Source organism: Bicyclus anynana, chromosome 4, assembly GCF_947172395.1.
Source record: "Bicyclus anynana chromosome 4, ilBicAnyn1.1, whole genome shotgun sequence".
Lineage (NCBI taxonomy): Eukaryota > Metazoa > Arthropoda > Insecta > Lepidoptera > Nymphalidae > Bicyclus > Bicyclus anynana.
In genome coordinates this window covers 13,184,768-13,205,858 of record NC_069086.1, presented here as the reverse complement: position 1 = coordinate 13,205,858, position 21,091 = coordinate 13,184,768, and the positions used below count along the sequence as shown (strand labels likewise).

General features: G+C 36.1%; 1 protein-coding gene across 1 annotated transcript; it reads right to left on the bottom strand.

Annotated features, from left to right (window-relative positions):
- Positions 1-442: 442 nt before the first annotated feature.
- Positions 443-20,698, bottom strand: LOC112055744 (probable maleylacetoacetate isomerase 1). Its single transcript, XM_052881206.1, has 5 exons — positions 20,556-20,698; positions 19,157-19,343; positions 5,325-5,443; positions 3,991-4,208; positions 443-586 (listed from the first exon to the last, which is right to left on the bottom strand). The coding sequence occupies exons 1-5, from the start codon at positions 20,568-20,570 to the stop codon at positions 466-468; spliced, it is 660 nt and encodes a 219-aa protein (XP_052737166.1). The 5' UTR covers positions 20,571-20,698; the 3' UTR covers positions 443-465.
- Between the last annotated feature and the right edge of the window lie 393 nt (positions 20,699-21,091).

Sequence of the window (21,091 nt, the reverse complement as noted above, 5' to 3'; positions counted from 1 at the left end):
GACGAACTAAAATCACTGATATAGCTCAGCGAGTCGCGAAGCTGAAGTGGAAAAGTCCATGCAAGAGGCCAAGTCCAGCAGTGGACGTCCATCGGCTGATAATGATGATGATGGTAAGAGATGATGCAATCTAAGATAGAAGTGGGCTAACTTGTTAGGAGGATGGAAAAACCGGAAGGGGTCTTTCGGTTTCTACTCGACATCGTACCGGAACGCTAAATTGCTTGGCGCCTTACGGTACGTCTTTGTTGGTATGGTGGTAACTAGCCTCCCAAAACCAGACCTGGACCAATTAAGAAAACCTCAACCGTCCCAGCCCGGGATCGAACCCAGGACCTCCGTCTAGTAAATCCACCGCGCATACCATTGCGCCACGGAGGCCGTAAAACTCAAGGTACTTATGAAGGTATCTAAAAGGGTATAATAAAATAAGATCTATGAGTAGGTATGATCGTAAGTAGAGATTTATTCAGTTACTTTCTTCAATCTAATTTTCTCCGGGTGGGTGTCGCTTAAACATTTTTCTTTTAACAGCGTCTCGTAAAGTTTCGAAACCGTCGTATACTCCTCCAGTTTTAATTGATGTCTGTGGAAACAAAATTAAAGTCTTTAAACCTTTGACAAAATGATACATTTGTCTGGAAACGAATTGGGAGTCTTTTATTTTTTTGTAATCTCAAAATAGTTTTACATGGCAGCAGTTCTGGAAGAAAGCGTTTTTTAGAAACCTTTTTTTTATAAAATAAGAGAAGGTATTTTTGAACATGATCAAAATTCCCGTTTTCTATTTAGGCGGCTTAAGGTTTTAAGCTTTAAGTTATCCGGCACCACAGTAAGCTCCTCAATCTGCATCACCTACAACTTGGTCCTTGGTCTGGTCTTTTTGCGCGTTTTCAAGTTATCATGTTAAAATACATACTAGCTGCTGTTAGCTGTCTGTCCCTGTTACTGTAAACTATCCCTGTATTCCTACGGAAACGGGAACCATGTGGGTAAAACCGCGCGGCGACAGCTAGTTCCAGATATAAGGCGGTTATCTTAAATTGACCCAAATTGTAAATCGATCAACTTCGCGGTTTCTTCAAATTCCTTTACTAAAGTGTTTTTCAGATAGCATGAGTACAGTGACAGTTGCCTTATGACGTTCATAATACATACTATTATCGAGAAACGCAGCCAACTTTCAAGACCGAAACGAACTGTCTCCGTACCCTTGCTATCTGAAAAACACTTTATCTATACTAATATTATAAAGCTGAAGAGTTTGTTTGTTTGTTTGATTGAACGCGCTAATCTCAGGAACTACTGGTCCGATTTGAAAAATTCTTTTAGTGTTAGATAGTCCATTTATCGAGGAAAGCTATAGGCTATATATTATCCTGGTATTCCCACGGGAACGGGAACCACGCGGGTGAAACCGCGCGGCATCAGCTAGTGTAAGTATATTTTCAGACTAACCAAGTGTGTGCTATTCTTAATTTTGTCGGTTATGTACATACTTCCAAAATAATCTGTACATTTCAATAAAACCGAGCCCCATAAAAATCAAGTTAAAAATGTATGTCAATTCCATCACAGATAATAAAACTCAGCGGCGTTCTAAATTTACCACCTATTTTGCCAGCAAATAAATTCATACGAAGAAAGCCAAAATAATAAATCATCCAATAAAGCCATGACAGGCGCTTAATTGAAAAGTAGGTCTCATTGAACCGCTCTACGAGGATTTGACGACGCTGTAAAGTACTTACTCAAGTAATTCCCCGCGAATGCACTCGTATATGATAAAATCCTGTTTATTTCAGACTAGCAGACGCCGCGCGAAAAAATTTTTTAAATCGGTTCATTATTTCCAGAGCCTATACAAAACATACACACAAACAATGAAATCGTTCCTCTTTATAATATTAGTAAAGATTGCAGACTCGTATTTTCGTTCCCGTGGGAATACGGGGATAAAATATCATAAAGTCTATGTTTATCAGGAATAATGGAAAATTCTAATGGTGAAAGAGTTTTTTAAATCTGTCCTGGGGCCTTAGCCATGTGACTTGTCGATTCTCTTTCTAAACGCTAACGCTTTGAAAATATACAAAATGTGAAGGAATGGCAGATACGATCGACAACTTGATCACGTGATCTGTCAGTGAATGTCATTTCCATACATTTTTAAATTTTCGAAGCGTTAGCGTTTGTAGAAAGAGAATCGACATGGCTAAAGGCCCAGTAGTTTTAAATCAAAGCAAACAAACAATTAAATGTAGTTTATTTACTTTATTTACTATAGTATTTATAAAGTATAAATACTATTATAGCAGACTCCTCGCAGTTTCACCTGCACAGTTCCCGTTCTTGTGGGAATAGGGGGGTAAATATAGCCAATGACACTCACAAATAACGTGGCTTTTCATTAGTAAAAGAACTTTAAAAATCAAATGAGTAATTCCAGGGATTACAATCTCACATACTATACCCCAAATATTTTCTACAAATATCTTTATAAATTGTTTCAAGTAGCGGACGCCCCGACTTCGTCCGCATCAGATTTTAAAAAATCCCACGGGAATAATGCATTTTTCCGGGATGAAACCTATATGTTAATATATATATATATATAATATATTATATAGCCTATGTGTTAATCCAAAGTGAAATCTATTTACATTCCAAATTTCAGCCAAATCGCTTCAGTAGCCGCAGCGTAAAGGAGGCACAAACATACACACACACAAACTTTCGCCTTTATAATATTAGTGTGATTAGTGTGACTAGTATCTATTACGATAGGTAGGTATATCGTAGGTCACTCAAAGGGCGCTAGTTCTTATCATAATAACAAGTAATGAAGCTGGTCCCTTAAATTTCCCAAAGGAGGGACCTAAATTCTATTCCATCTACTTGCAAGTGTCTACCCGTGTATTACGAATTTGTCAATTCTACTGGGGCTTGCAATAATTTATTTCAAAATAGCTTTATTAACATGACAGTTGGTAATAAATCAAGATTATTTGAAAAATAAAAATATAGTATTGATGGATAAAATTTAATCCACTTGTCTTATGTATCAGCATTATAAGTTTATCTTTGCAAGTCCTCTCGTCAGGGGTTGCCTGGTAGAGATTGTTCATAGCATAAGGCCGCCTTTACATACTAAGTTTAATCCCTCACAAATCCCTCGCGAATCATGGATTTTTCCGGTATGAAAAGTAGCTTAAGTGTTAATCCAGAGTAAAATCTATTTTCGTTCCAAATTTCAGCCAAATCGGTTCAGTAGTTGCGGCGTTAAAGAGTAACAAACATCCTAACAAACATCCAAACAAAATTTCGCGTTTATAATATTAGTAGGATTTTTCTATTTTCGTGGGCAATAAATTATTTCTTCTTCTATTTTACAGGGCTAAGTCTTCCTCCTGATAGGAGCCCCTCTCCTATAAGGAGGAAGACCTAGCCCTGTAAAATGTATATGTATATGGGACTTCAACCCACCATGCTGCTTTAATGTGGATCGGCAATGACTACTGATTCTTTTACCAGATCAGATGTTAATGATAACGTTATCATTAACATCTATCAGATGTTAATGATATTACGTTTACTAAAAATAAAGTTCACAATTTCACAGCTCGACCTCTATCTTTTTATTATAAAACTAACTTCGTCCGTTTTATAAAATGCACTTGACTTTTAAAAACCCCTATTATGCAATCGCTTCATAACCAAAACCATCTTCTATGCTAAAAAACGTTTACTGAAAAGCAAAGTTCACTATTTCACAGCTCAATCTCTAGTCCTCTTTATTATAAAACTAACTTCGTTCGTTTTATAAAATGCACTCCACTTATAAAAAATCCTATTATGCAACCGTAACCAAAACCATCTTCTTCTATGCTATATTATAGGTAATAGGATAGCATAACTTTTTAATGGAATTAAAATAAGTCAAAGGGGGTCACCCATACGGACGAAGTCGCGGTCGTTTAATTTTATTACCTTGTAACTGCGTTGTATAACTGTGGTACCAGGCAAAGATCAGCCATGCTCAATTGATCTCCGACACAGTAACTTCCAGATGTTTTTTGTAGCAAGTCTTCAAGTGTTTGTAATCCTCTTCGGGTCCAATACTTAGTAAATACTGAGTATTGTTCTTCAATGCTGAAATGGGGTTTCAGTCCAATATTTTGTAGCGGCTGAATCCCTGATACTATCGTCTGAAAGTAAGAAATGATAAGTAATGCTAGTCTCTCCGATAAATTATAATAATTATTATTGATTATAATCAATCGATGCAAAAATCAAATATTCAATATTAGCTGACGCCGCGCGGTTTCATCCGCGTGGTTCCCGTTCCCGTAGGAATACGGGGATAATATAAATGGGCTCTCTAACTCTTTAGCTTTATAATATTGGTACAGATGATGGTCAAATTTCTAAACAATTTCATACTTCCGTGTATGTCCAAATAAGAACTCGGCTGAAAATAAGGAAGTATAGGTATACCTTGCATGTTATTAAGTAAGTATAGTATACAATGTTTAGGCACATCATCGTCAACCCATATTCAGCTCATTGTTGAGCACCAGTCTCCTCTCAGAATGAGGGATTAGGCCTTAGTCCACCACGCTGGCCAAATGCGGATTGGTAGACGCAGAGAATTAAGAAAATTCTCAGGTATGCAGGTTTCTTCACGATGTTTTTCCTTAACCGTTTGAGACGTGTGATATTTAATTTCTTTCAATGCAGTGAAAAGTTGGAGGTGCATGCCCGGATCAAATTCGAACCAATTTTCGAATCGAAGGCAGAGGTCATGTCCACTAGGCTATCGCGTCTCTTATCCTTAATATTGGGGGTATTTGTAAGTTTAGGGCAACCCAAAAATAACCAATACACCTACTCAGCCAGTACGTACTCGTAAGTTTAAGGTAATCCGTTCGTTAGGTGTGCATTTAGAAAATTTTGAGCGTAACCTAAGGTAGTGGGAAGGCTATAGAGTTGCAAAATAAAACTATTTACTACGTATTTCTGTTCCTCGAGCCACGAGCGTGGCCATTTTTTATTTTAAAGGTAGTAAAAGGAGTAGGAGAAGGAAGAGTCATAAAAATAATATAAATTATCTTTAAAATCTGCAATTATGTTCCCGACTGCTGAAAGCGGAAATAATATTCCTGTAATTTCTAATCTACATTACTAAATCTAATAAGTCCTCGCGATGCTTGAGTAAATCCTAATCCGATACATCATGGGTTCCCTTTGATGGGTTCCCCTACCAAAAAGTTGCCGTTCAAATATTTGATTAACAATTTGTCGTTGATTAAAAGAAAACTTACCTCACAAATTTCTCTCATGCGGGCCCTTAGGAGCGGAGTGTTCGGCAGGAGGCTGGGAGTTCGCCGTGTTTCCTCTAAGTACTGAAGAATAGCCATCGATTCTACTAGAGTTGTGTCATCTGTAAGATTCTTATCATTAGCATTAGCTTTCTTAAAACTTTTGCAGTACTGTCTCCTTTATTGAGAAGATGTAGGTTCCAAAACGTAGCTCCAATGCGAGTCAGAGGGCTTTGATTTTGGGCTTGCAACGATCACTAATAATGCTTAATAATGTTTAATGGTAATGATTTGGAGGCGGTGCCAAACCAGTAGCGTATTATTTAAAGCCGTTTCTGAAAGAACCACGGGAAAGAACCGTCTGAAAACCCTAAAACTTCGTGATTTAAACGACTTGACTTGTTAAGTTTTGTATAAGTTGCGTCACTGTGCTGGCATCGCCTTCAAAGAAGGTAGCACATACGATCTTATTTTTCACGTTCTAGTTTATTTTTGAGATTTTTAACAAAAAAGATTTTTCAAAATTGGTTAAGAAATGACGAATTTGTGAGGTAACAAACATAAAATAGAAGAACATACGCGTCGAATTGAGAACCTCTTCCTTTTTTGAAGTCGGTTAAAAACGCACATAATCGAAAAGTTGCTTCCTTGGACCGGATTCGAACCTACGCCCTTCGAATCGAAGTTACGATTTAGTATTATTAATATACATATAGTAATGCGGGTAATCGAGTAAGTAGGTCACCTATTGTTACAGACGGGCTCGTAAGTGGTGCGAAATAAAAATATTATGGACTCCAGTTAATTGGATAAGATAACTGCAAAAATTTTCCTACATTTCCAAACAGCCTGTACTTATATGTTTATTCATTTTAATCTGTGGTTAACGGTGTAGGTTGACAATTTAGTTTTTATGTAAGTAATTGATTTATGAATTGTAATCTTATCGTCTACTGTTTGTTACCGAAATTAGAACGTAACAAACATTTCACCATTCTATAGGTATATTAAATAAAATCGAAGTGTTTGTCTTTGATTTCAAAATAACTGTGTTTTCTCGAATGCTTACAGTTATTTACACTTACATAAACTAAATTTTTTGACAGTCTGTCTGTCAGTTTGTCCTCTCTAAACTCATGGGACTTTCCCTGGAAGATTTTTTTTTTTAAAAAGAATATTTGCCATATTTTTTATAATATGACCAATATTCCCATACCCCTCCAACTAGTCAGAAAAGACTGTGCTAGGAGTGGGTACGATAATAGACCAACGGAGTGAGGATTGAACCACCACTCCTCGGTGATGAGTCCGACCGCTCTTACCGTTGAGCTATTGAGGCTTGTAAGGATGAGGCTATTAAGAACCTTAGTTGCTTTTTATTTCATAAAAGTCATTGGTTCCTGCAGGATTAGTGACAAACTGAATTTCACGAATCGAAATCGCGGCTTGTATTGAATAAAACTCATAATTAATCAGCTACTTTCTATGTGTTAAGACTTGTCCCTCTTCGTTGTAGGTAATTTTTCCCGTACTCTGATGAATAAAGCGTAAACCGCACTTCAAACCGCACTTCACTTCAAACCGTACATCAATTTGCATCGGCTCAAAAGCTATTCGTTCGCCTATTCATCTATTGCACGAATGCCTACAGTATCACTAATGGAACTATACGTACGTACCGTTCTAATCCTATTCGATTTGTTAAGCTTTCACGCCTTAACTACTCAACCAATCATCATGCAGCTTCGCATGCACGTTAACAGGGTTAATTTTAAATTTTAAAATTAATAAACGCAAGCTTTTTGGAAAGTCTTATTATAGTGTTAATGAGTATATAAATGGTAAAAAAGCTTGGTGTTAAACTGCATTATACGACTGTGTGCTTAGTTTTAAATAAGTTTGTAAAATGGTGGTAAACAAAAAAAATAAACCTTGGCTGAATCTCTTCTTGGACCAAGGCGCTTTTGGAGCCCTCGCAACTTTATTTTAAGTTTTCGACTATTATTACCACCATTAGATTAAATTAAATTATGACATAATCTTGACCTTTCAAAAGTGCTTGTAAACTAAGCCTAATTGAAATAAATTAATTTTGAATTTTTTGAATAAGGACACAGTGTACGTTTTGTCTTGTGTTGTTAAATATAACACTTCGTATTAAACTGTTAATTATAACAATACTGGCAGTGCTGCGGGCTCAGTGCGCTAAATTGCTTGGCGGTACGTCTTTGCCTAGGGTGGTAGCTAGCCACCGACAAAGCCTTCCACCACCCAGACCTAGACCAATTAAGGAAACCTCAATCGGCCCAGCCGGGGATCGAACTCAGGACTCGTAAATCCACCGCGCATACGACTCCGGCACGGAGGCCGTCAAATAAAATCAAGAATATTTTTGTAATGGAAATAAAATTCACTGATGCAAATACCCCCAAAACTGGTAGTCATGATCGAAGTAGTTTAACAACAAATATAAATGAAATAAGGAAAGTTTAGCGACATAAAACCTTAAGAAACCACACCCTCAGATGCGATTGAACTTCGATTTGAATGATCAAAGATGTTGTTTTTTTTTTAAAGAAATGAATATGAAATATTATGATCTCGGGACACAAAAGACACCCACAACAAAGCTGGGAAATATATCAGCAAACAATAGACAACAAAAAGATGTATAAAACTCATTACACAGGGTCCATAGTAATTAAAAGTGACATGTTGTCGCTGTGTATAAATTAATTAAAATTCCAGCGTTTAGATTATGACGTGCATTTCTATTGTCGAAAAATCTAGACATTTTGGAAATTAAATTATACATATTAATAGTACAGTCAATTTTACAATTTTATGAGGTCAGCGACTTTCTCACATTTTAGTATCTTGTTACTTTGACGATTCTGTACTTAATTTGGTATTATACGGACTATCACTCTGTCTGTCATGTGTGATTTTTATATGACTTTTTCTTCTACTCATTTTTTTTTTATTCTTTACAAGTTAGCCCTTGACTATAATCACACCTGATGGTAAGTGATGATGCAGTCTAAGATGGAAGCGGGCTAACTTGTTAGGAGGAGGATGAAAATCCACACTCCTTTCGGTTTCTACACGGAACCGGACCGTACCGGAATGCTAAATCGCTTGGCCGTACGTAGGCCGGTAGGGTGGTAACTAGCCACGGCCGACGCCTCCCACCAGCCAGACCTGGACAAATTAAGAAAATCTCAATCTGCCCAGCCGGGGATCGAACCCAGGTCTTGTAAGTCCACCGCGCATACCACTGCGCCACGGAGGCCGTCAAAAATCTCGTATCACATAGCTAATCTTCTTTTCTTAACACTAAAATAGGGAGCACATGAGTGTGTCACCTGATGTCAAGTGATTTTCACCTTTCATGGTTATTTGCGTTGCCGGGCGCACTGATAATTAGTTGGTCTTTAAAGAATTAGTTTTAAATTCATACTAGCAGACGGTACTCAGAGATAGTGTCACATTGGTTCCAGTACTTTCAGTGCTTATTCAATGCAAAAAAACAATCAATTCTTTATAATATTAGTATAGACTAGTCGTCATTTTGTTAAGCTCATCGCATAATTAAATCATTAGGGATGATGACAGTTTTTTAAATTGTGTATAGGTTAAGAGTATGCTAATAGTAAAGCAATTTTGTAAAAGTAACAGGGTATCTGCGACCATTACTTTCGGAGCTACAGGTATTTAAAGGGTCAGATTTGCGGCGCGGATCCCTGAAAAACGCCCAATGATAAATACCATAACCATAGATAGATACCAAAATGGTACGAATTAATGACGTCGTAGGTACATAAGGATCGTTAGATTTGTAGGGAATATCTTCGTTATTTGTGCGTTTATGTATAAAGTTCATTTATTAAAAAATGTCACATTTAATGTAATGAAGCTAAAACTGTATGAATTTCCATCTAATTACGATAAAAGATTTTTAATAGATTTTGAAATTTTATAATCTTGTTTATTTTGAAAATAACCAGTTAGTCTTTGCTTTATATGAATAAATTAGTTAACATTGACCTTATTTACCCGAACGTGTCATAAAAATCAATCAAATCCCAAGTCATCATCCCCATTTTGATGTGAGATTCACGCGTCTATATTTATTTTTGAACGTCAAAAAGTTTACATGTGTTCCTAGAAACAAGTTTTTTACTCCGGTTTTCTTTACGAGAAAAAAGATGCTTTTACGGGAATGTATAAAATATTGCCTATATTCAGGCAAGATATTAACCAGTTTGGTGTAGATTTTCAGTTAAAATCATTGTACAATTTGTCAAGCTCGCGTTGGGCAACCACAAACAAATCAATAACAGTCTAAATAGAAACCAATTGACGCGTTTTCTATTAGATTCGAGAAGAGTCATTCGTTAAATTGTAAAGTTATTGACCGCACTGTTTGACTGCTGGAAACAATTCGTTGCCCAAATCAACTATGATATTTATTTGTATTGATCAAAGAGTCTGGGCCTGTTTAATGTAACTGCCTCGTTGGTCCGGTGGATCACGAGTCCTGGGTTCGAGTCCCACGTCGGGCTATGTTATACTTACTGAGCTTTTTCTGCTTTTAAGAAATATTCAGAAAAAATGTTCGCCCGGAGATAGAATGTTGGTCCGTTCGTGGTGATACACCAATGTCTTACGAATTCGGCGCTGAGCGCACACATGCAGAATTTTTTGTTTACTTACATTATATATTTATGTATATACAGTTTTTAGCCTTAGCCATAGCCACACTAGCTTAATTTTCTAACAGCTGAAAAGTCAGCTAAGGTCCGCAATCGTTCAAATATAAAGCGTTTTAAGTTTAGGCCAAACCATTTTTGAAAATTAAACATGAAACCGTACTGCAATATGGATAATTTTCGGGAAATCCAATTTTTACTGCAAGTTCAGCTTGCGACATCGTAAAAATTTTATACTTTCGCAATATAAAAATAAGATATAAAGATATTCACATAAATCCATGAGTGGTTCTAATATTGAACGAAATCACATTTGTTTTTATAGATTACTAGCCCGAGTCGCGGGCAACTGCTTATTTTATCTTCTCTTTTATTCCCTATGTCAATCTGTTCATGCTATTGTCCAAAAACTCTGTTTGGTTATAATTTACTAGCTGACGCCGCGCGGTTTCACCCGCGTGGTTCTTATTCCCGTAAGAATACGGGGATAATATATAGCCTGTAGCCTTCCTCGATAAATGGGCTATCTAACACTGAAAGAATTTTTCAAATTGGACCAGTAGTTCCTGAGATTAGCGCGTTAAAACAAACAAACAAACTCTTCAGCTTTATATCTAATATATAAAATTCTCGTGTCGCGGTGTTCGACATTGAACTCCTCCGAAACGGCTCGACCGATTTTGATGAAATTTTTTGTGCATATTTAGTAGGTCTGAGAATCGGCCAACATCTATTTTTCAAACCCCTAAATCCTAGGATAGGGTAGTGGTAGGGTAGGGGTATGGTATAGGGATAGGGTAGGGGTAGGGTAGCGGTAGGGTAGGGGTAGGGTAGGGGTAGGGTAGGGGTAGGGTAGGGTAGTGGTAGGGTAGGTTTATGGTATAGGGATAGGGTAGGGGTAGGGTAGTGGTAGGGTAGTTGTAGGGTAGGGTAGGGTAAGGGTAGAGTAGAGGTAGGGTAGGGGTAGGGTAGGGGTAGGGGTAGGAGTATGGTAGTGTAAGGTAGGGATAGGGAAGAAGTGCAAATAATTAAATTAATAAGTCAAAGCGAAGCTTGAGCGAGTCCGCTAGTATTAGTATAGATTAGTATAGATACGGGGCCTCCGAACTACAGGGGCCCCTTACGTGTAAAAGCAAAAATTAAGCGAGCGCCCAAAACTTAGAAACATCTTACATAGGTTAAGTCACTATCATATTTCTTTTAAGCGAGCATTTTGTTTCTTTTGTGAGAAATCTTTACCCTTAATTTGGGCCCACCAACTAATTTGATACAGGGTCCCTCCAAGGCACGTTACGCCACTGATTCATGACGACTTGTACATTTTCATCTAGCACTGTATTTTATGTACTGTACATTAAATACAGTGTTAGAATTAAAATTAATAAAAAATTATAATATGTGTACTCTTGACATTATAGACCCGTTAAAGCGCTATCATTTACAGACAACCCTCTCATTATTAAAAGCTTTTTTTCCAATTGTAATTTAATGCTGATAGTAGAGATAATTAATCCTCGCGACAAACATTTATTATCATTTAAGTTGTACATAATGAGGTTATATGTTGATAGTTAAAATGTTGAAAGAAAAAAATATTTTCTTCTTTTTTTTTTTTTTATTTTTTTTTTTTTTATTTTTATTCTTTACAAGTTAGCCCTTGACTACAATCTCACCTGATGCTAAGTGATGATGCAGTCTAAGATGGAAGCGGGCTAACTTGTTAGGAGAAGGATGAAAATCCACACCCCTTTCGGTTTCTACACGGCATGGTACCGGAACGCTAAATCGCTTGGCGGTACGTCTTTGCCGGTAGGGTGGTAACTAGCCACGCCACGGAGGCCGTCAAAAACGTTTTAGAGCGTTTAAATAAAAGCTTTTTTTTAAAAAGTTTTTTTACTTATAATTTACTTTTTTATATGTAGCCTCAAGACTGCGTAGAATTTTGTTGACAAAAAAAATCACTTAATTACTATTGTGGTAGTGGTAAAATTTTGTTGTCATCAATTTTGTGAATTGCTTTTCACGCGATTGGAACAGGCTTTGATTAATAGAAGTAGTTGACTCATATCAAATACTAGCTGACGCTGCGCGGTTTCACCCGCGTGGTTCCCGTTCCCGTAGGAATACGGGGATATCTAATATATAACATATAGCCTTCCTCTATAAATGGGATATCTAACACTGAAAGAATTTTTCAAATCGGAGCAGTAGTTTCTGAGATTAGCGCGTTCAATCAAACAAACAAACTCTTCAGCTTTATAATATTAGTATAGATAAATGTGTTAATTTTGATGTATGCTATGTAACGTAATGTCAATAAAAACTCAATACACAATTGGGATTGGAGTTTAATTTACAACAGCTACCTAATGAATTTTTATTAATAACGAAGCCCCCGCGGAAGTACCTGTTCCCGTAAGAATACGGGGATAAAATACAGCCAATGCTACTCGCGGATGGTCAAGCTTTACTTTGGTGAAATAATATTCTACAATGAAAAGGGCCATACACGGCCCAAGCCTATCCTAACCACGCGGCAATTTACATAAACTAAAAAAATCTTGATAATTCTCCTTTAATAATGAAATTATTACTTTATCAAAAAAAGTTTGCTACGACGTTTTATGACATTTTTATTTTGTCCACAACGATCTTAGCTTGTCCCAGCTAACACCGTTGACCATACAGCCCGAGTTTTAAGATTTTTTTTTGAAGAATTGAATTGGTTTGTTTGTTCATTTTCTAGTTTGTTAAGTTGTTGGTAATAGAAAAAAATAATACAGCTTCAAATGTTACTTTGCCGCTTTGCTACACCGGCGAACATTTTGCCCTAGAAAAGTGATAAAAAATTTATTTTTCTCCTAGAAACATCCTTTTATTAAGCCAATTATTCAACCAGATCCTTTTATATAGACATCATATTATCATCTCCATATACTTTTATACGGGGGTATACCTGGATTCCCCAGGGCGACGTTGTATGGGCTGGTGGGTATTCCACTTTACATTGTTTTTCTCGAGGACGAAGGCGCGGACGTTTGGGGTTTGATGTTAGCGTTACTAGCGATGTAGTAAAAAAATGGAATGAATAAAAAAACCGATTTAATCGATATCATTAATATTGAAGTAAAATTATTCTTTTTGTTTTAAATTTTGGAAAATTCAAAATAATACATAGTTAGGTTTTTATCTATTTATATCAACAACAATTAGTTATTACGATTAATGATTCCTAGGTCTTTGTAATAAGTATCAATAAAATCAGAATAAAAGTTCGTGCTTCGTAAAGAGACCCATCAAAAATCCGATTTTTTATAATAATTGAAGGAGGTACAAAAATAAATATACTCGTACACATAAATTTATCCAGGTTTACGATGTTTAATTAATTAATCATATTTTTGAATTGTAGTTTTGATAAACAATTGTTTCACAGATAAATACAATTCACCGTACCCTTCCTATCTGAAAAACATTATAGTTAACATATATATATTCCCTCCCAATCACAAGTAGGTATCAATTAGTTACCATTTATGAGTATTGATCTGGTATTAGAGCTAATTCGTAATGTTGAGTACCTCTTGAACGATTAATTTCCTCATGACGCGTGATCTAAATCATCTCAGGATCAAATTAGCTGACAATGCGGTGTAATTGGGTCGATTAGAGGCGATACCGTGAGGACGATTGCTGCTTGTGTTGTGATATCAATAGCTTTAGCAGACTGTGTACTGAGCACATTTCGGACATTGTTTAGATCAGTACTTAGCCCTCATTCGCACGAGAGTTTTTTTAACGGACGTTAAAAAAGCGTTCAAATATAGTATGAAACTTTAGTCTTTATTAACAACATCAAAACAAATGCGAAATGTGGTACTGGTATCCACGACAGGTTGTCATCAGTAGGCACCAGTGGCCTAATTTACTATTTTGGTCTTTATTATTATCAACTTATTGTAGTGGACAACAAGGTGTCATTTACATACTATATGATATGCACCGTAAGTACCGGATGACATTTGTAATTTGTATCATAGTATGTGGATGATATTTTGTCAATTGATTTGTTTTTAATTTTGATGGGTTGATTATAAAAACCATAATAGGAAATAGGCCAGCTGGTGACAATTGTTAATTTTATTCTCAATTTCGTATAATGTCAACTGATATACGTCTAAGGGAGTTACATATTTTGTCAGCCTGACAAGTATATGGAACTTCGAGACATTGAACCAATTTAGACTTTAATATAGTAAGCGTGATATTAATATCTGATTTATGATTGTATAGTTTATACTTCTGCACATTGATATAAAAAATAAAAACATAATTGCTAAACACAGAACAGGACGAATCGTAGCATATTTCGGGAAGAGAGAATCATCAGTTTTGACAGCATTTTACATATTCAGCATAAAAGTCATTCATTCGTTGGAATAAATCGAACTGTCAACACCTTTTCCCTTCGCTACGACATGCGACGAAAAGCCTGAATTTCCCAAAACTCGGTGCTTTTTGTTACGTGGAAAACCATGAATTCACTAAAAACCCTACATAGTACATACATATTTATTTGCTATTGAATTGCTTATTTTTTTGATTTGAATTGATTATTTTTAATTTATTTTGTTTGTTTAATAGTTATTTTGTAATTTAATATTTATTCTGGTACTTAGATACTATTTATGATTGTTCGGGAAACGAATTGGGGAAACTGTAATGTTTCTCTGGGCATATTTCATGTAAATGAATGAATGAATGAATGAATAAATAAATAAATATCTGAAAACAGTAGTTTGATCGCATCTGGTTAGAAAAAGGTTAATTTTATTAACAAAAAAAAAAGCCAAAAACTTAGATGCCAAAGAGCTTCCCTTAAGCCCTTCAAACTCTTCCTCAGTAATAGAGTTATTAAATTGTGGAATAAATAGCCTGAGGGTATGATAACCGCAAAATAACTGAATGCGTTTAAGAACCGGCTGGATAGATATATGAAGCAATAAGGGCTCCCTCACACGGGCCACCGACTACAACGACATAACGCCGCTACCGGCATATTTCCTGTAATTTACATACATTTTATATGGACTCGTCGCACATGGATGACGCCGTTGGCCGCCACACGCTACAATCGTCGCTGCTCGCTTCTCGTGGCCCGAACCGGCCACTAAACGCCGACACAAAACGCCGCAACACGCCTCTCGCGCGATTATGATACTGCATGTATGGACTAAAAAAGTAGCAGCCACCGACCACAAGTGGCTGTCGCTTCAGCTACTTTTGTGGCCCCTTTTTGCTTTTTGTAGCGGCGTTTGTGGCTGTCGCGTGTGGCCCGTGTGCGGCTACACTAAGAAGCACAATGATATAGGCAGAGTAAAGATATTTACTGTGATATAGGCGCAGCGAAAGCTGCTTGGCCTATAATTAAAATAATAATAATAAAAAAACTGAGAGATTTTTCTAATAAAGTAAAAGCTCATTATTCGCGGGGGATACGTTCTCTAAATGTGTCGCGAATACAGAAACTGTGAATATGGAATGGTATTTTATGTGGGATTCTATGGGAAACGTTCTTGAGTGACAAAATAAAAAACAAATATATAAAGAAAAAAACAATTAATTGAAGTTATTGATTAACTATTATCTTCAGTCTTAGACAATGGTTTGAAGAATTTTGAATTTTTTTCTAGCTTTACATTTTTAAAAGCTTCTTCTATTCAGGGTGATTTTAAGCAGTGGCATTCTTAAACCTTAATTTCGGCAATAGGTATTTGCAAGTTAAAGTTTTGCAGATTTTAAGTCAGTTTCGTCAGTCAGATCCGCGAATAACGAAATATTTAGCAGCGAATATAGGAATTGGGACGTAATTTTTTAATCCGCGAATAGTGAAAACGTGAATATAGGAAGCGTGAATGGAAGGAGCTTTTACTGTACCTGAAAACAGTGGTTTGATCACATCTGGTGTGAAATGAGAAAGATTATAAATGAAACGAAATTTTAACAAAAGATCTTTTCAGCGTTTACTGAAATCGGAAAGATATTGAAGGCGCCTTTATGAGGGTGTGAAGGAATACATTTGGTGTTCAAAGCATTCACGAATATCCATGTTGAAATATCATATGTAAAAATTTTGGGACGATATCGGAATTTCATTTCGGCTCTCTTCCCACATAATAATCACGTTTTTATCGCGAACAGATTTTTTGCAAGAAGGAAGTTATTATGTTCCTTCCCTTTGGGAATTACCTCGGGGACTTTATTGTGTGACAGTTTTGTGTGTATCGATATCTAAACATCCAGTAGGATGGTTAACCTTACTCTGTACTACAGTAAATACTTGTTCCAATACCCGCGGGTATACTTATTTTGAAATCAATTTACCCACGTAGTTTCAAATCTCGTGGTAATTTTTAGTCTATATGTTACTTGCCGAATGGTATTGGTGAAAGAATTTTTAAAATCAGCCCATTGGTTTTGGGACCTATACGCGTATTAAAAAAAAAAATTCAATACTATAACTTTATAAAATTAGTTTTGATAAGAGAATTCATCTTATCTCATCAGGGTATAAGTGAGCGTAATAGTTTAATTATTGTTAGTCGTTGTAAGGTTATTGATCTTCAGCTCTTTATGAGTATTCAAACCAGGTCAATAATATTCTGTTTTAATGTAATATGTTTTTAAAATTTCTCTCATGGTAGGTAAGTTGCATTGTCGGCGCGAGTGAGTCATTCGATCGGTCGGAGATAGTGTTAAATGTTCCGTGAATTAAGTGGAGGAGTTGGTGACTGCTCGGGCGGCCTAGCCTAGCTCATTCTTGTTGTGACGTTCGATCCATCCACACCTCCTGCTGGATAATCCTTCAAAGATTATTTTAGGATAGGCGGGAAGAATGAATTGAGTGGAGAAGGGCAGTGTTAACTAATTTTAAAAGACGTCTTTAACCCTACATCCTTCGGTCACAGCTCCGGGACTTCACTCAAGGTCATTCTCTGTTATTCGAGGATTTATTGGTAACATACTTGGTGGAAATTATTAGACCTGACAGATTTTCATTCAATATTAGTGTTTTGCCCTTTTATTCCGCTTTTGATGTCAACCTGTTTCCGACACATTCATACTCGTAAAACGGATCTACCCAGAGGGTTTTGTTCTAATTCAGAATAAACTTTGACGTTGAAAATCTGTTGTTTGTTGTTACGTAAACATCACCTGTTTATGCACTAGTAAAATATACTTTAAGGGAGACTTAGAGGAGGAGGAAAGTAGATTGGCGCGAAATTCCCTTGTGAGTGATCAGTGATGCAACATAAACGATGTCATTTTTCGAATGTGTTGACTATTGCCTTTTCTACTGTTTTTTTTAGAAAATTACTAGACTAGTTAACCCTATCTCGTTAGACGTATAAACTGGGTGGATTCGATAGGTCCAACTTGTAGGGAATTGGACTGACGGTATTTTAACCATGGCTAACGCGCTTAGCTATTGAGGATTTTAGTCTAGTTTTTTTTTAATTTTTAAAAGCACTAATGAATTTCAAGACTGAATTGTTTGTCAACAATTTCAACTTGACACACACACAAATTAATTGTTCCGTAATTTACTTGTACGCTTAACTATCTTTGTCTACTTCATAATTTGTTATTCATACTCTACTTTGCGTAGTAACTTCGTCAATGTAAACGGAAAAACTTTCCGTAGGTATAACTTGCAAGTTATTATGAAAATGGTGTTTGTGTTGTAGTTGCTCAACTTCGAAATATTATGTAAATATAAATTCAGACCTTTACGAATATATTGGATGGAGTTTCAGCTTAATACGTTCATATTCGTAGAATACATAATGTCATTACTTAGGTACGCTTCTGTGAAAAGGCCTAGAAACTTTCTTATACTAGTTCAAATTCAGAAAAGACGTATTAGAGTTCATAAAGCTTTGTTGATTACGAAGGATTTTCGCTGATTATCCTTTTCCATGTTTCCTTGTTCTTCATCCATAAATTCATTCTGCAGATTAATTATATTTCTTCTTCTTCTACGAGATCCGGCATAAGAAATATAATACCATCATCTGTTATTTATTTGAGATAAATGGTAAAAAATATTGACATTGCAAATAGGTTGCCTAATTGCGACCAGATAGTATTAAATGATTTTAGAAAGATGTTTTTAGAATTTATTAATCTCCTTCCCTCATTAGTTAATTTAAAAAATCCCACAGTACTTATTGAATTGAATTATTGAATATACCCAGAAGCATTGAAAAAAGTAAAGGTTGCCTGATTTCACACTCCAACTGTGGGGTTGCTGGGTATAAGTTCAGTAATCAGTTATATAATCGTCTATTAAGTTAAATGAAAGCTTATTCTATGCTTATTTTTCTAACTGTATTAGGTTTCTTTGATATAGTTCATGGTTTCCTAGATTTTTAATTTAACAAGGCAATTTAACAAGCAATTTAACTAGGCAACCTATTTGCAATGTCAATATTATCTATGATTTATTTATTATCACTAATAAATAATTAACAGATGAGGGTATATATTTCTATTGTCGGATCTTAGACCACTACTACTAGCCTTCATAATAGTGTCGCCATGTGAATTTTTACGCCCTTAATATAGACGTAAATCATGTACTTACTTATACATCAATGGTCTTAATAAAGTTATGCATTACAGGGTACCTACTTTAGGGCGTAAAAAGTAATAAGAAAACAAACTCACACCCGCATTTAAAACAATGCATTAATTCCCATTAATTATATTTCTTTACAATAGGATTTGGCGTCTCCGTGGTGCAGTGGTATGCGCGGTGGATTTACAAAACGGAGGTCATGGGTTCGATCCCCGGCTGGGCCGACTGAGATTTTCTTAATTGGTCCAGGTCCGGCTGGTGAGAGGCTTCGGCCGTGGCTAGTTACCACCCTCCCGGCAAAGACGTACCGCCAAGCGATTTAGCGTTCTTGTACAATGCCGTGTAGAAACCGAAAAGGGTTTGTACAAGTTAGCCCGCTTCCATCTTAGACCGCATCATCACTTACCATACGGTGAGATTGTAGTCAAGGGCTTGTAAAGAATGAAAAAAAAATCCGATAAATAATATTAAAAGAGTCTTACCGATAATCAAAGCTGGGACTTTTTGCGACGGGTTCAGTTTCCGGTACTCGTCAGTCATTTGCGTGCGCTGTTTGACGATATCAATCGATTTCTCTTCGAATGGGATTTGTTTGTAAGCCAGCGTCGCGCGAACGCGCCATGAACAAGATGAGAGCCAGAATCCATAGAGTATTGCTCGAGTTTCACCCTATAAGAATTGTCCATAATTACGTTGGGGTCCTATGGTGCTGGAATGGCGACCCCGGACTAGAAAGAGCATTGTTGGTCGACCCCCCACCAGGTGGACTGACGACATCAAGCGAGTCGCAGGAATTCGCTGGATGATGTTCCAACAAAAGTCCTATGTCCTGCAGTGGACGTCCATCGGCTGATATAATGATGATGGTGATGATGATGATGATGATGATGATAAAATGTGCAGTAAAGTAAAGATAGTAATTATTATTTTGGCTAACTTTTATACTTACGATATGTTTTGTTAATGACCATTTTGGTGTAGTTGGTAAGTAATTTACAATAGTTGGGTCCTGGGTTCGATTCCCAGCTTAGGTGAATTTTATTTTTTTCTAAATCATGTCGGGTTTGGTGGTAGGCTTCGGATGTGGCTATTTACTTACCATAAATAATAAGGTAACCAGAGTGGGAGTTTCCAATGTTTTCATTCATTTTGACGGCCGGCGGTGGATTTACAAGGTTCTGGGTTCGATCCCTGGTTGGGCCGATTGAGGTTTTCTTAATTGGACTGGCTGGTGGGAGGCTTCAGCCGTGGCTAGTTACCACCTTACCGGCAAAGACGTACCGCTAAACGATTTAGCGTTCCGGTACAATGTCGTATAAAACCGAAAGGAGTGTGGATTTTCATCCTCATCTTTACAAGTTCGCTTCCATCTTAGATATCATCATCACTTACCATCAAGTGAGATTGTGGTCAAGGGCTAACTTGTAAAGAATAATAAAATGAAAAATTGCCACCGTACTACGGTACCTATAAACCTTAAGACTTCTAAGACTAACTCTTGGACTATAAAAAAAAGAAAAAAATATATACGGTCGAATTGAGAAACCTCCTCCTTTTTTTGAAGTCGGTTAGTAAAATATCACTTTTAATGTGTCTCTTCTTATCAACCCATTGCGTGTAATGTACCTACTTGAGTACAAGTTCTCTATTGTAACTATATTTATAATGATAAAGTGTGAAATAAATATTTAAGTTAAGATTTATATGTAGATAATTTAAGTTTTATTACATTAGGTTGATATGTATAGGCATATTTATATAAAAAACATTCTGTTATAGTTCAAGATTCTGTGTTATCGTTAATTAATTATAACTAAGATTCAATGGAAGTGCATTAGAATTCAATAAATTATCATTGTTAGAATCATAAAGATAACTTACTGCTAAAGCTGCCATTATAAATAGGTATATGATAGCTTCTTTTTTTGTAAAAGTAATAACTAACAATAAAAAAGGTTATATGAAGTTGTTTAACCTTAATTCTCCTTACATCTGAGTGACAGATATTTATTTTGATACGGGTGCCGATGTCAACTGTCAACGTCAAGTCAAGATGACAGTTGATAATATAGATCGCTCTTAAGAGTAGATCGCTAAAGTAATGTTTACAGAATGTATACATAGATGGTGGTAGTATCTATTAAATTGAATTGGGATTATGAGATAAATCATGGGTTTAAAACTTTAAATTTGGTCAACGCCGTTTCTAAATACTCGTAGTATGAAATAAATAAATAATTAATTGTAATAATTAAGTAAGTAATTGCATTTATTTTCTAGATGGAATGACGTTGCGAGTTGAAGGACGCGCTTGAATGGATCAATGGACGTCGTGCGGAAACTAGCGGAATAATTTATGGAAGGTGAAGATTTAACGTAAAAAAAAATAAAAATATAGGTACTGGCGAACGTAGAAC